This window comes from Hyalella azteca, unplaced genomic scaffold (assembly GCF_000764305.2).
Source record: "Hyalella azteca isolate HAZT.00-mixed unplaced genomic scaffold, Hazt_2.0.2 contig17367, whole genome shotgun sequence".
Taxonomy (NCBI): domain Eukaryota; kingdom Metazoa; phylum Arthropoda; class Malacostraca; order Amphipoda; family Hyalellidae; genus Hyalella; species Hyalella azteca.
In genome coordinates, this window is record NW_025947153.1 from 71,717 (window position 1) to 88,475 (window position 16,759).

A 16,759-nucleotide genomic window follows, 5' to 3' on the forward strand; every position below is an offset into this window, starting at 1 on the left:
ATAGTTTTCCAAATCCCCAGTACATGATCGATAGTTTTCGCATGCGAAATGAAAATTTTGAAATTATTTTTTTGCACCTGCATTGGCAATGCAATGAAATTAAATTCAGCCATGGATTAGATACCAGAATAAAAAAATAAATAGTATGAACATTAAAATCAATCTATAACGCAAGTGCTACAGAGTATTAAGTAAGTATGACCAGCGAGTCCGTGGCGGGGCTGGTGGCGTTCCACGTATATAAGATAGCAAGGCGAAGCGACAGCGTCTGACGGGCTTCCCTCTGAATTTCTTTCTCGTTAACAAGGTTAGCCTCACACGTTAATAGGCACTGGATTTGAATTATTACGTGAAACGCAAGCTTTCGTTTTGAATTGCTAAGATAAATTAAAGATATTTGTAAAAAAAATTAAGCATACAAAAATTGAAAAAAGCTGTACCTATATTAACTGGCGTTTACTACATTTTTTTACAATCGTTTATTAAAGAGAATTATACACTCGTTTCAAGTATTGATTTTGTTTAAAATGATTTGCTCTATTCGGCACATTTTTTCTATAATAATGCAATTAAATTCTTCGTTCCTATAGTTATTGTAAAATCAGCGGTGGTAAAGACTAGTTTAATAGTAAGATCCGCATATTTTATGTTATTATGTGCAGAGAGAAGACGAGAATAATAACAACAGCAGTATGCATAGAAGGAAAAGAGCATTGCAATAAACAAGATTAAATGCTAACAATTAAATTTCAATGAACATTAAACAACAGGAAGCCACAAATAATGTAGTAGTAGCCAGTCGTTGCAACAGGAGCACAAAATAAATCAAATCTATCATAACAAAGATAAGCATGTTTGATTTAATTATTTGCAACTGTACAAATTTAAATTAAAATATAATTTTTATGAGACCTTATTCATAATATTTATGAATACGGTATAATTTCAAACAAAGTTTTTGTATAGATTTTCGGAAAAAATATGGTAATAAATAAGATATGAGCAACAATTAAGTCAGTGTATCAAAACATATAGCAGTTCATGTTTTACGGTATTAACGCTTTCAAAACCTGTAGGTATATCAATCGAGTGGTAACCATACAACCTTAGCAGAACTAACAACTGATTAAATGAAAACGCAAACATGGAACAACATCAAATCAACAACTATCAATCCTGTGTCCTTTGTGTTCAAATCAAAGCCAACAACAATCTACAAAACAACAATAATAACATTTGAATACCACTCATAATAATTATGATAATATCACTGCAAGAAATTTCCTCATCGGTTACGGCCGTAGCTGCAAAAGTTTGGTAAATTAAGAAAGGGCCCAAAAAAAGGCGCACTTAGGGCATTTTGGGATTCAAATATAGGCAAGAGATCAAGTTTAGGCGGGCTAGAATATTGTTGCTGAATAGGGAACACTTAAATCTAGTTTGATCTTGTATTGGTGCGTTTGACCAAAAAATTAGAATGAATATCAATAATAATAATAATAGCGGTTTCAGCGTTTATTAGGCCGTAGGCCTGTCGCCGATTCTTAACATCGCAGAACATTAACAGCTTGTTACGGTCTCGAAGTCGCAACTCACTGCTACAATTCTGCTGCGCTTAACCGCCCGGCCTCCTCGCCGATTCTGACCAGAAACTGGCGCACAGAGCTGGGATCGAACCCGCGCCTCTCTGCGTCAATCTTGATACTCTGAACTGTAACCACTGGGCCACCCTGTCAAGCTCATGTTTTTCTTCTCAATGGGACTTTAAGTCTCCATACGTAAATAACTTGCCACTTGCGTAGTAAGAGCGAGTGTCATAAAAAGTAACTTCGCAAATATTATCATAAAATGCAATAATAACGTAATTATCGATAAAGATAACAATTATGTAGGAATCTAACTTAAATGCAAGGAAGCACCGGCCTCTTAAGCGAGACCATAAACAATTATTATAAATAATGGTGGGTAAACCACCGCTGTAATAACATCTTATGTTGGCTCACATTGGTTCATGAAAAAGCATAAAATATATTCAATAAGTCTTGAACCCAAATTCTAGAATAGAAATTCGTGATTTAACTGGCCATTTCCTGCCAGTAATTTCGGCCAAGTAAAAATATATATTCAAGTGCACACGTTTCGACCATCAGGCCCTAGTTCGCGTGTAGTGAAAATTATAGATATCGTGTGATTCGTACTTCTTTCATAACATGAAATTCTTTAGCAATAAATTCCCAAAAGTGTTTCAATTGTTTCCTCAAGACAGGTACCGTCCGCTGACTGAATTCGACCAGGTGCAGTCATGCCGGACTATCCACTCCAGTCTTTACTTTATGTCTCACCGGAAATTGGTTTCTAGCTCATTAATTGTGGCTTGCTTAAGCCTTAATTACATTAAGTCGAAAATAATTAATCTTCATTCAGAGGTGTTTTCCCTGTAATGACGTATAATTGTGATTATATAATGTTGCTCACCATTATATAACAAATGAAACTTAAGACACTTGATATGGAAAGATAGTTCGTAAAATCGGCCAAGATGAACCGAAGCCTGCAAACCAACCATGTACGAGAATGTATCGAATTTAGTATTTGAATTCGAATTAAATTTTTCAATTCTATATGGACATGGCGACATCGTTGAGGTTAGCGTCTTATGAGCGTTGAAAAGTCGTTAAGTGTCTTCCATCACAATGTCCATAAACAATTCCCTAAATATAAACTCGCCGTGTTATCCACAATACCAAGATAATATAGAAAGAAAAGAAATAAAAGTGAGTTCAGATGGCCCTGGAGAGGACAACATACAAGCAGGATGCGAGCGTGAGGCCGAGTACCTGAAGGAGACTTAAGCAGCATCCTAGAGCCCCCAGCAGTTGCAGGTGCTCTCCTAGGAACTTGGAGAGCCCATGCACGCAGCCCTGCTCAAGTATTAATAATTCTATAATGCGTTTAAATTTGAAGGAACAAGAGAAGTTATGATGAAACTATCCGGGTCTTCTAATTAACTTTGACTTATTCCAACGGGTTTCAATCCTACGGCTAATAATTTCAGTATTACCATTCACGATAAATAACTGATTGCTTTTCTAAAAAAATTAGGCGCATCAGGCGTAACATTCAAGCACCATTAGGCAACGTAGTTAGCTAGTGAAATAAGTAAACAAACCTATTTAGACAACAATCTAAGATTACGCTAGCACACGATAGTTTTTAGCGCATTTTCTAATTTATGGAAAAAATGCACTATTGTGCTCGCCATGTCCGTCTGTCCGTCCGTCTGTCCGTGACCTCAGGTTTTCGTCGACGAGGAAATGCGCGCTCTGTCACTCACTGCAGTGAGTACTGAGTTATATATTTTTTATTAATATCGGTTCTTTCGCGTGTTTCACACCCAAGTAACCCGTGGTTCGATGTCACCAACACTTCACTTCAGGAAGCGTTACGCGTCCGCACTGTATGCGTATCATGAATACCAAATTACCCAATTGAATAAAAATTACCCACACATGCATTGAATGCTGGTAAAGCATCACCTTGGCACCACGCAATACTATTTTTAATGTACTGAGCTCTCTCTCTATACGCTGCAGGTATCCTTGGTTCCATATTTTATGCAACGGTGATGTGTTGCATGCTCAGCTTACTCTACGGCTGATTAATATAAGGTTAAAAGGAATCAAATACTAAACTCCTTCATATCAAAATTCATTTGTAAATGGTAGTATCTAAGAAATTTAACTAACATTTCAAGTTTCTTTTAATAGCGGTTTCAGCCTTGATTAGGTCAAATTTAGACTAAAGCCGATTCTATACATCGAAGAAATCTTCCAGCTTTCTTGGTCTTTGGAGCCCGAACTAAATGAACAACCTTATTTTTATTGCTTTTCTTGCAGTATTTCACCAAAAGAGTCACAGGACGCTGAATTGAACCCGCAACTCACAGCTACAATCCAATTACCCTGAACTTAGCCATTCTGCCCGTCTACTATTTTGCGTTCAAAGAAACGAAACCATTCATTTATTTAGAATAACTGCAATACAAAAAAGGTTTGATGATGTCGAGTAGCACGTAACTTACGAAAGCACACATTTATTCAGAATGATTTCGATGGTGTCGATTAGCACGTAACTTACGAAAGCACACATTTATTCAGAATGATTTCGATGGTGTCGATTAGCACGTAACTTACGAAAGCACACATTTATTCAGAATTATTTCGATGGTGTCGATTAGTAAGTGTAACTTACCGTGTACCATATATTGGAGGGATGGTCGCGCATGCCACAAGCTTCCGTAACAGTCTTGCAGCAGGAGTCCGGCACTCGCACGTCCGCAGTAACGGACTGCTTCCACTTGCTCTCTGCCCAGTCCATGTAGGATACTCCACCACAGCACCGAAACTGAACAGCAACCAAGATTAAATTGAAGATAGATCATAATCTTAACGTTGATTAGAAGTCTTTACTTTCAAGCAGTGCAATGCCTTAACATCTGTTTAAGAAGGCGTACTTGAAGTATCACAAATTCAACTAAAGTCTTCCATTCTTGTTGTCTGCTATTATTTAGTTATAGTGTTAGTCGCTAAATATACGTAAAAAAACGGTAAATTTACTATGCGTTTTCTTTACTATTAGTTTCTTAAATCAACTACAAATTGAATATTGGAAGGTTACACGTGTAAATACATAGATCTATGAACTTATGTAGCAAGAGATTACAATTCAATGGTCACCTTAATCTGCATGGAGTCGACAGCGAAGGTGACAGACTCGTCCAGAGAGTACCGCTCCGAGATGGTAGCAGGTAGAGAGTCTGTCAGGAGATGTGGTAGCTGGTCTTGGTAGACATATGATACCACCCCTGCCACGGCCTCCAGCACCAGCACCAGGATCAGCAGGAATATGTACTGTAAAAACATTTAGCAGCTTGAATATGAACGACGATGTAATATGTACTGCAACATGCGCTACCAGGTGCTAGTATCAGCTGTTGAATGTTTTGCAACGTATCGGTACAGGCTATAGTGTGTATTGTCCAGTACTAGGTAGTATAAGCTGTGCTCAGAGAAAAGCAAATGCTTCAACAGAAACCACTTTGCCAAGTACCGTTATCAGATCAACAATGGTTATTTAATTAAATTAAAACGTGTAAATTCATAAAAATAATTTCATTCTGCATTCCCCCCTTTGTACCAAATCTCAGGGATTAGGTATGTCCTTAGTCAATGAAAAACGCTCGTTCGCGGACGACTGAATAAATTGATAAAATTGATGAGAATAAAACGAGTGATCATCAGCATCAAGTCTATAATTAACAGGTGTGACCGAAAGGACGCAATAACCACTCACCAGCACCCCTCATAGCCACTCATGCCTCACCACTCACCAGCACCCCTCATAGCCACTCATGCCTCACCACTCACCAGCACCCCTCATAGCCACTCATGCCCCATCAGCACCTCATAGCCACTCATGCCCCACCACTCACCAGCACCCCTCATAGACACTCATGCCTCACCACTCACCAGCATCCCACAACCACTCATACCTCACCACTCACCAGCACCCCTCATTACCACTCATCCCCATCAGCACCCCACAACCACTCATGCCTCACCACTCACCAGCACCCCTCATAACCACTCATGCCCCATCAGCACCACTCATGCCTCACCACTCACCAGCACCCATCATAACCACTCATGCCCCCTCAGCCCCTCATACCTCACCACTCACCAGCAGTAGAGTGCACCGGTCCTCCCTGGCCAAGGCAAGGCACCCTAGCACCCCTGCAGTCACGGACAACAGCCCCGCCGTGAGCAGCATGCCGACGGCCGCGGGGTACGCATGGCTGGTGAGCAGCGGCGCCTGGTCGTATTTGGTCACGAGACTCCAGAGCGTCACAGCCACGACGCCAATGCCGCATGCCAGCAGCAGAATGTTGTACACGGCAAGGCCAAACTTGAGCACAGGTATGCTGCAGCAGCCCGTCGACGTTGAACCTGTGTTGACATAATTATAATTAGCGAATTAGTAACTCCCTTACCAATAATTCGTAACTCCCTAACCGTAACTCCCATGCCGCATGCCAGCAGCAGGATGTTGTACACGGCAAGACCAAACTTGAGCACAGGTATGCTGCAGCAGCCCGTCGACGTTGACCCTGTGTTGACATGATGTAGAATTAGCGAATTCGTGAATTCGAAATTAAGAGTGGCGAATTCGAAATTAAGAGTGAATTCGTGATTTCGTGTTCTTATGTACAAACACCCAGTAATTTTTGCTTTGGAATGCATTTAATTCGTGGGTAATATTCAACGCTATAGCTGCAACACCTCGTGATCTGAAATGTTAACTTCTTTGTCTGCGCACTGTTAAAAATAATCACAATTATTGATATTAGTATGATCGTGGCACGATTGTTTTAAAAATATCGTTCTAATGCAGCAATCCAACCAATGAACTCTATTCTAAATAAGGAACTCGTCAAAGTTCGTACTACGTTATTTTTTTCGCATGAACTTTCACCCATAATAAACGTCTATGGATAAACGTTCTGAGGATAGCTTATAAAAACCAAGAGCGAAAAATTCAACCACGCAGCGAAAAATTCAACCATTAACCCAATTCAATTCTCAAAACGCAGTAGAATTTTTGTAGTCAGTGCATTCCGTAGGACTCATCTATTCCCTTTTTCGAGCAACATCAGTGCTTTCTAACGTGTTCTCTCCTCTCTAACACTGGTGTTATCCAGCCCTAGAGTATTTCCTATACCATCAGGGTAAACTAGTGTATTATCTAGCCCTAGTGTACCGTATCAAGCACTCAATTATTTCCTCTACCATAAGAGTAAAAATGGGTAAACAGGTTTATTATCTATCTCTAGCAGTCTAGCGTATCAAGCACTCAGTTATTTCCTCTACCATAACAGTAAACATGGGTAAACAGGTTTATTATCTATCTCTAGCAGTCTAGCGTATCAAGCACTCAGTTATTTCCTCTACCATAAGAGTAAACATGGGTAAACAGGTTTATTATATAGCTCTAGCGTATCAAGCACTAAATTCTTTCCACTACCGTAAGATAAAAATAAATTAGGCAAGAATCGCTATAAGTTGTAATACATAACATGTTCACAGCGAACCGGGCCTAGAGGGGCGTGTAGCGTAGAGCGAGGTGTCTATTACACAGTTCCGAGCGTTATAAGTTACATGTATCGAAGCCAGCATTGTTTGTAATCGGTTTCTCGCTTCAAATTAATCATACACAATTCCAGCACCTACAACCGAACTATTAAATAATTACAAATTTCATAATTAACCACCTTACTATTAAAATAATATACCTTTAAAAATTACTTATCAAAGACAAAACTTCTAAAGAATCCAGTGTCTCCAATGTTACACATGTACAATGAATTTCTTTATTTTATTTTCGAATATTAAAAAAATTATTTATCATTTTTATATATATAAAAAATTAAAATTTCAAATTTATTTTTTCTGTCATTTCATTCATGCAGTGTCTCCGACTTTATGTAAGTGTTCAAAATTTTAGATATATCGGACAGGTAGAGGTGTGTTAAATATTGATTACAAGATTTGTAGTAGACAAAACCATTTTTTCAATTTTATTAATATTGAAATTTTTATTTTCAAAATTATTCATTTTGTAAATTGATTCATGCATTGTCTCCAACTTTACACAAGTGTGCAAAGTTTCAGATTGATTGAAGAGGTAGAAGTGTGTTAAATATTGATTATAAGATTTGTAGCAGACAGACAAACAAACAAACAAACAAACAAGAAGTTAATTTAAAGAGAATTGTTGTAACAAGCCAATTTTCTTACTATCAACAGAGATATCAAATAATGAGTAATTTTTTGCAAGCAACCAAACTATTAAGTAATAAATTTATAACCAACAACTATATAACTGCACCTGCAAAGTCGACTTTGATGTTGAGGAGACATCTAGCAATCATGCAAAATTCCACTAGCAAGGTTCCTTAACTAAATGCTCATTTGCAGTCCATGCAACATAACAACGTCATGAATATAACAACAATACCAAATTGTAACTTCGTAAATTTATTACGAAAAAAATGGAGAAAGGCAACAGTTTTTCGAACAAAATAAGGCAGAAACTATCAGCCGTATATAACAATATGGACAAAACCCTCCCCTATGAATTACACTATAGAGGATATTATAAAATGCGGCATATTTTAACAGTTAGCATCGCAGTAGGTATTTAAAGTGCGTAGAACAGAGATTCGAGGTTTTGATTTTATTCAACTATATTACTATCTCGAATATAAAAGAGCCGCGCAGAAGTTTCGGAAGCAGAGTAACATGCTTTTAATTATGTTAACCTGAGAAAATGTTGCGCATAGGCACACAAAACTCCCATTTATTCGTTTAGCCATTTTTGCGTCCAAAAATTGGGGGATAATAATTAGAAACCATAGATTGTTTCCTGCAATGTTTGGGTTAATACATAGGTATATAAAATATAGGAATTATGACCAGTTATCTTGAAAATTCCATAAGCACTTATAAAAAAATGCCTTCAAAAACAGACTAGACGAAGTTATGCAGAAGCATATGTTCAGTCTTAAAATGCCTAGCAAATTACGGACCAGGCAATAAGTCCAGCAGCTATCTCAATCAATCGTCAGCTATGGAAAGATCGGGTTCCAAAGGCCGGATCCCTTGTGAATCAAGTCACGTAAAATTCAAGAATCGACAACAGGTCATGGGCCTATTTCTTTACTGCCGACACTTCTATTCTATTCTATAAAGTAACATTTATCATTGAGCAGTAAAAATACTTGTACAGAAATGGAGGCGTTCCACAAACTGAAAACGGAGCGTATTGTATTGTCGTGAGGAGCAGCCTCCTCATAAGCAACCCCGACGTTCGTGAAGAGCAGCCTCCTCATAAGCAACCCCGACGTTCGTGAGGAGCAGCCCTCCTCATAAGTAACCCCGACGTTCATGAGGAGCAGCCCTCCTCATAAGCAACCCCGACGTTCGTGAGGAGCAGCTTTCCTCATAAGTAACCCCAACCCTTTTGAGAGGCTGATCTCACAAGTAACCCCGACGTTTGTGAGGAGCAGCCCTCTTCACAAGTAACCCCGACGTTTGCTCTCATCCTATAAGCACTCGAGATCAGAACGACATTAGAGACCGGCGAGATTTAAGCTGAACTCTTACAGTCATCCACTGTACTCATTGCCCACACTCAGTACTAGAGTACGTCTGTGCTCATTGCACGCACTTCGTACTAGAGTACGTCTGTACTTATTGCGCGCTCTCCGTACTAATGTACGTGCAGTAATGAACAGCCCATTCTTTCTATCACGAGTGTAATGCTAACACCGCGTTAAGTTCCGGAAACTTACATCAAACCTTATTGAAAGCCGAGGTAATTGGGCTATGGCAAACTATTAAGCAAAGGCTGGTAACGCCGCAGTGAAACTCTAATTTAAAGGTTCAATTACACACGTCCGACAATATCTTCATGTGCAGATTTTTCAATAAGTAATTAAATAAAGAAACAGAACGTGAACGCAGCTGCTCACGTGATGGCAGGTGTGATCACAAACGTAGCTGTGGCTCACGTTGTATATACAGTGGGTGCAAAAAGTATCCGACACAAAGGAAAAACTTTACTTAAATAAAGCCTATTCAACAGAATAATATAAACATACGCTATTCTAATGCAAATTCGCATGGGACATACAAACATCATATCAAAACAACAATATCATTAAATTTTGACTTGATAATTGCAATTTTATAAAAGTTTAAAGTTTCTTTTTCATAATGCTTTTCATTTGTGTCGGATACTTTTTGCACCCATTATATATATACACTCTGGTCCGTTAAAACCTCAATTCTTGATTGGAACAATGATTGAAAGTACCTATCATTTATTCAAAGAATACTAGCAACCTAAAGAAAACCTGAAATTATAATAGAATATGGCTAAAAAAAATAAAGTTCAACTGCTTCATAGACCACCAGCAGCAGCATAAACTGCGAATAAATTCAATACTTCAACAGAATATCGAATAATTTCTCCAGAAAGAAAACTTGGAATTGTAATAGAATGAGAATAATAAATTGTGAGTAGGTACTGTCGATTCACAAGTAGCTCCCAGCAACACGACTTTCAAATAAATTTAACACTTCAACATGAAATCGATCCGTCTAGCCAGAGAGAAAACTTGAAATTTGTTATTGCGTTAACCTTTCACAGGCTATTCGAACTATTTTACCCACAACGTCCTAATGCACCAACGCTGTTATGTAGTTTGATGGATATATTACTTTTAAAATTACATTAAAAATAATATATTCGTTTAGCCCGTCTACTGAATTAAAAGAAAGGTTTAATGAAACAAATTTGGGCAAAAAAGGCCCTTTGGTCGCAACCGCCCATTGCTGTGCGAGCTGTAAGAGCGCACGACAGCCAGCAAGCACGTAGCCAGGATACCATCACGCACGGCCCTGAATTGACCACACCCGACGTTGCGTCTGGCCCTGTTATTATCATTGGCGCGGACAGTTATTAAAAAATCAAAGCTTGCATAGTTAGAGTTAATTGAGAAACCACTGCAAATAAGGCACACAATACAAGTGCCAATTCAGAGTTCATCCCTAAACAGTTTCGAAAATTTGTCTTAACCCTCCAGTTGTTTTCATTTTGGGTATACGACATCTGACGTCTGGGCATAGAGTTGGAATTGTGGGTCATTTTGAACCCGAATTTAATAGAATGGTTAAAAAACATATTCATATATATGCACAAATTGAATGAGTTGATAGTAACCTGAACTCTGGAGAACAAACTAAAAGAATTGTGAACAAATAACAAATTAAATTTTTCAAGTTAGCGCTGGTTCGAATAAGGCTCTCATTGAAGAACTTATCCAGTTATAGTTACATGGAATCAATAATTTAAAAAAACATGATTGTCGATAAAATCTCTAAGAACTACCTACATAGACGAAGAGAAGATAATTTATTTCAATCTCTTACATGCATTAATTATGATTGAAAAAATTCCTGAACAAACCAAATATGAGTGAAAAAATTAGTCAAAAAAGCTGTTCAGTTGACTACAAAAGCTTAAATATTTCGTGTAGATTTTTGCTTGGAGCTCCATGCCGCATATGATTAATATTTTAAGAATAAGAACAAAATTTGTGTCGTGGATCTATTGCATACGTATATTATAAACCAGTCCCAGGTCTAAGTTTTAGCTTGACTAATATTAACTTACGTCTTTTGGAACAGCAACCTTTTCGAAGTTACACTAAAATTAGGCTAATATACATTGCTGTCGGCCAAGGTAGCTAAATTTGAACTAAAAAAATCACCAATACTAATAATCAATAGTTTTTGGCCCATGCAGTAAGATTTAAAAATTAGAAAGAAAAAAATCACGCAAACCCGGCACCAAACACGACGATGATTTCTTGAGCTTAGCCTGAAATTTTCTGCACAGGGGCGACGACTGAAAGCTCCAAGTTATAAATAGTTTATCGAAGCGCACGTCAGTGTTACGATCAGCACAGGGGCCACATGGCAAACAGGACCGTCAGCTCGCGCTCCACCAATTTTGACCAATAAAGTAAACTCCGAGTAAAACGCCAAGTATCTTCCTGTAAGTCCGCCTTTCCATCACGGATTAAGCCTGGTGTCAGCAAATGATCCAGGGAATCATTTTGTGTCATACATTATGATCTTTACTTCACCAAACATTCGAGCGAATAGTCTAGACTCCAGAGTTTAATCACTTTCCACCGCTAAACGTTTCATTGAAGCATTATTTTATAACCTTGCCAGCAATTGAACTATAACCAGTGCCCGACGTAATGCGGCCAATCAGCAATTAGTTCTCCTAGGGAACTGCATTAAACCTGCCGTGCACCACTATGACATATGATAGAATATGACTTCCGGGGCATCGTTAAATTACGTAACTTATAGCTCACAGCATCTGAGCTTAGGTTTCAGGTACCTAGTGAAGTTAGGTTCTAAAATCAACCGTCCTTCGATAAATGGCCGTTCGATCGTGAGCGGATTCGATGCAAAGGATGAATACTGCCAGCTAGGACGCGTGAGGAATAAATGTCGTAACGGTGATATACAGGCACGGCGTTCCTTAAGAGTCACCACACTACAGGCACGGCGTTCCTGAAGAGTCAGCACACTTCAGGCAAAACGTTCCTCAAGAGTCAGCACACAACAGGCACGGCGTTCCTCAAGAGTCAGCACACAACAGGCACGGCGTTCCTCAAGAGTCAGCACACAACAGGCACGGCGTTCCTCAAGAGTCAGCACACTACAGGCACGGCGTTCCTCAAGAGTCAGCACACTACAGGCACGGCGTTCCTCAAGAGTCAGCACACTACAGGCACGGCGTTCCTTAAGAGTCAGCACACTACAGGCACGGCGTTCCTGAAGAGTCAGCACACTACAGGCACGGCGTTCATTAGGAGTCAGCACACTACAGGAACGGTGTTCCTCAAGAGTCAGCACACTACAGGCACGGTGTTCCTTAAGAGTCAGCACACTACAGGCACGGCGTTCCTAAAGTAGCAGTGAGTTCTCAATAATAACTGACGGTCGGAAGCCCTGTTTGGGCTGAGGCTGCTCTGCCGCCCCAAAACCTGTTCGCGGGCATCCACGCTGAATGGCATGAGCACCACACACGCGCTACACAGACTCGTGTTCTGTGGCATCTGTTTGCAAATTATCACATGTATATTAAAATAATGCACTACTATTAAAATAATGCACTATCACAAAGTAAAAAAATAATGCACTATTTTTTTAAGCCCCTAGGTTTCATAAAGAAATATCTTGACAATTTTATAGAAAGAAGGTCGAATAAGTTCAAAGCACACGAGGTTTATGATACAGGAACGATATTTTTCATAGTACAAATACAGCACGAAAAATAAATAAAATGTTCATCAATGGCAGTTGCACAACAATAAGAACAAAATTTAGTTTTTCAGGGTGCAACAGAAATAAAAAAATTAAACTTGACAGGTCAGTATAAATGCAATTAAATAAATTCAAAGATAAATTAATATTACTATCAAATACTATTCCTAAACGAGTTCTCAACCTTGTAGTAGTCACTCAAAAGAACGTTTATGTTTAAGAAAAGTAAAACTAGCAAGCGAGTTTATTAAGTTGGGAGCTGATTTTAAGTACGCTACCGGTATCTTTTCATCGTCTAGGAATAAGCCCCCAACTGAGAGCAAAGGAAATGTCGGTTCCGTACAGTGACAACACACCCTTAATTTGAATAAAAAAAATTAATTGGGCGAGATAAGTTCTTTGACTCTATCATAGAACGATAGTATTAAAAATACAGGCAAACATAGTATTGTCAAAACTTGACATTCGACGCAGCAAACCCGCCCCCCCCACCCCTCTACTAGCAACGGACATCATGGAGCAGAACTAGCGTCGGAGGCTTGCAAATCTTCGACTTACTGTGAGTGGGGGCGAGCATCAGATATGGCCGAGGTGCTCGTAAACATTTCCCGCTCTCGTGGTTGACTACTACGATACGAGCGTCAGCCGAGTGAAAGTTGCGGGCGTGGGTCATGCACTCTTAAACTTTGAGCTGTGTTACTGTTAGCGTCGATCACACGCAAAACATCCTATTCCAAGTTCAGCGATGGTAAGGACGCAGCATGTTGCTGCAAGTTGGCTCTGGGGAAAAGATTCCAGCAGTATGCTCCCTTTAACCCCCGATTTATTGTGAAAAGCGACAGATCTCTCATAGAAATGAGTTCAGTTTTTAGGTAACAGCATTTTAGAGAGGAGCGTGCTGACATGATCGAGAAATTTTTTTTTATTTCATTAACCCTTATAGTGTAAGGGGACGTAAGGGGACAATCCCTAAACAGAAACCTTAGGTGAACAAAAGAAAAGCGAGTTTTCAAGTCAATTGCAGCCAGCGAGATATACGTAGAAACTACAGACAGACGTTGTTGACAGAAGATGCAGCAGGGCGGAGCTTTGCAATGAAGTGTCCCTCGATACAGTGATTTAAATGGCGTAACAATGCACCTTCTCTTCAAGTGATAATACCGTGCAGTACAGCAGAGTGCGCAAAATCTTTTACTACGGCTAGCCTACGTAGTGTTGAATGCTTCAAGTTCAGTTTCTGCCATGACTTAGCGAGGCATAGTTTGTCAATAATTCGTCGGAACTGGTATGCAGTTCTGAGAGTTACCATCAAGATTCTTGAAGGAGGCGAAACGTGACAATTAGAGGAGCAATACCTTAGTGTGAGCAAACAACAACAACTGCTTCGAGTCAGTAGACACTTAAATAAAGAAAACTATGATTGCCATTTTAAGGCTTGCTCAAAGCAAAGTTCGTAAGAAAACCGCACACTTATCAACCGAAATATATTAGTTTTGACTAGAATATATCACGAGGGTTCTAATGCAAAATCCAGTGTGGCACAAGGTTACCTATATATTCTACGAGTCTGGGCGAAGGTTAGTACTGCGAGTGTCACCTAAAGTTAAACGCGATTTCAAAGGCGTAAAGATGGTCTATTGTTGCGTTAATACCTTAGGCTATACAACTTGTCTACCGGCAGGCGGCAGCTATAATAGGCTACAACAAGTCATATTTCACCATTTGTTTGCATAACGCAAATAAAGCTCAATTTCAAAAGATAATGCACAGAAAATAGTAAGCTAAGTAACAAGATCTTCGCATCGACACAGCCACAAATTTATAACTCAATTAGGTACGAAGCAAACAAGCAAAGGAGGAAGTCAATCCCGAAAAAGAGTGAGCGAGACGATCAAAATCATACAAACTTGAATTATATCAACAAACCTTGAAACATCGAGTAAACACAAGATTATTACCTCGACGCGGCATGTCGAACTTTATCTCAAATTTACTTAGGATCGGATCTACATAAATAAATTGAACTTCTATAAGTTGCCATTAAGACTAGAGATGTTGAACTTCGGATCCAGTAACTCCGCGCAACTTGTACAACCTCACGCTAGAACTACTGGAGCATTACTGAGAATCGAGAATCAAATGAACGCACGGACGGCCCGGTACGCACCGCGCACAGCTGTGCGGTGATTCGCACGCTATGCTGCTACGCTGTACAGCGCATGGTTGACCCTAGATAAAGGATACGGCCATACGGGTCATGGATAAGGTTGACTTAGACCCACGAGAAGCTCATTTTTGCGGACGTAGTTTCTTGTTTGCATGTGACGTCACTGATCTCAATAACGTCACGGGCATTAACCAATCATCGAAATACGATCGAACCTGTTAACCAATCAGTCATAGGAATGAAAGGATTGTTAACGTGTCTCGATCTCAGTGACGTAACAAGACAGCTGAACTGTAAGACGGAAACATAAGACGTTGCAATGAAATTCACACCTGATGCTTGCTAAAACCTATGTTTCCAGTTAATTTAAAAACCATTCTAGGATGATAGCTACTTTAGTGAGTAGATCAGTCAAGTCAAGCTATTGTTATATATTTCGAGATGTATTTTTGTCTCATCACAAATTAAGATTACTCAATCTTGCTAAATACTTCTTACTAAATCTTTCAGGATAAAACAACTTACGTATAGAATCAAAAATATTTACAGTCATAGACCAGGAAACTGGAAAACAAAAATTCTTATTCTTAACGATTTCTGTCACCCGGAATTATTTCCTTTTATTGTTTAACTAGCGAGTTGCTGCACTAAAATATCTTCTAATTTCCAATTAGACTGACCGTTTTGCGAGCGTTGGTTATGGAATTCCTCCGGAAAGTTGCTTATACACGGGGCTATTAGAACCGTCGGTGNTTAGGCATTTTTAGCGCGATTTTTGGGTCGGAAAAAAATCGGTTTTCCGATGCCGACCGCCAAAAATGGATTTCAGTTTCGTAATCTACACCCCAAAAAACATATAATTCAAAAAAAAAAAAACACCCTTTTTTTTGGATGTAGTTAATCTGCAATAATACCAAAAATATTTTTTTTTTCGTCGTGAGACGCTCAATATGATTCATTATTTATTATTACTAATTATTTTGTCGACAACCCAGTATTGTGATGGTCCTGCTGGTGTGGAAAAAAAGACTTTAAAATGCGATAAATAATGTCATGGAGCAAATCCATTGATTTTCAGCTGCGACTTTTCGTCGGATTTGAAATGTTACGGGTCGCCTGCCGAAGACCACAACTGCCCTGGATGTAATGGACTTTCATGATTCCTGCCTTCCGGAACGTAGCCTTCAACACTTCAAGCCGTCCGTATCTAGGCCGTGGGTCGAACTAGCCCTCGGTCGAACGGCCAATTGTCGAAGGAAGATAACTTTTGGAACAGAACTATGCTATCTGAAACCTAACCTCAGATGCGGTGAACGTAAAATTACGTAATTTAACGATGCCCGGAAGTCAGATTCGATCCGCGGCCTGGTGGTGCACGGCAGGTGGTGGTCAAGGCCGGAGGAGGACAAAGCCGAGTGGTGCACGGCTGATTGGTGGATATTTACGGCTGATTGGTGGATATCTGGAGAGATCCAAGGCGTTCGATTCAGGGCTTATTGGTGCACAAAATTGGTGGTGCACGGCTGCGCTCCCGTTACAAATTAGTGACCCATCATAACCATGTTTCACTATGCGAACATTGCAAATTTTAGCACACCAGCCACACCTATAACTTCGTAGGAGA

General features: G+C 39.4%; 1 protein-coding gene across 1 annotated transcript; it reads right to left on the reverse strand.

The window, feature by feature from the left end:
- Positions 1-1,686: 1,686 nt before the first annotated feature.
- Positions 1,687-15,075, reverse strand: LOC108679792 (CD151 antigen). Its single transcript, XM_018168515.2, has 5 exons — positions 14,927-15,075; positions 5,740-6,005; positions 4,737-4,910; positions 4,252-4,404; positions 1,687-2,921 (listed from the first exon to the last, which is right to left on the reverse strand). Exons 1-5 carry the CDS (start codon positions 14,937-14,939, stop codon positions 2,781-2,783), a joined length of 747 nt encoding a protein of 248 aa, XP_018024004.1. The 5' UTR covers positions 14,940-15,075; the 3' UTR covers positions 1,687-2,780.
- Positions 15,076-16,759: the final 1,684 nt, after the last annotated feature.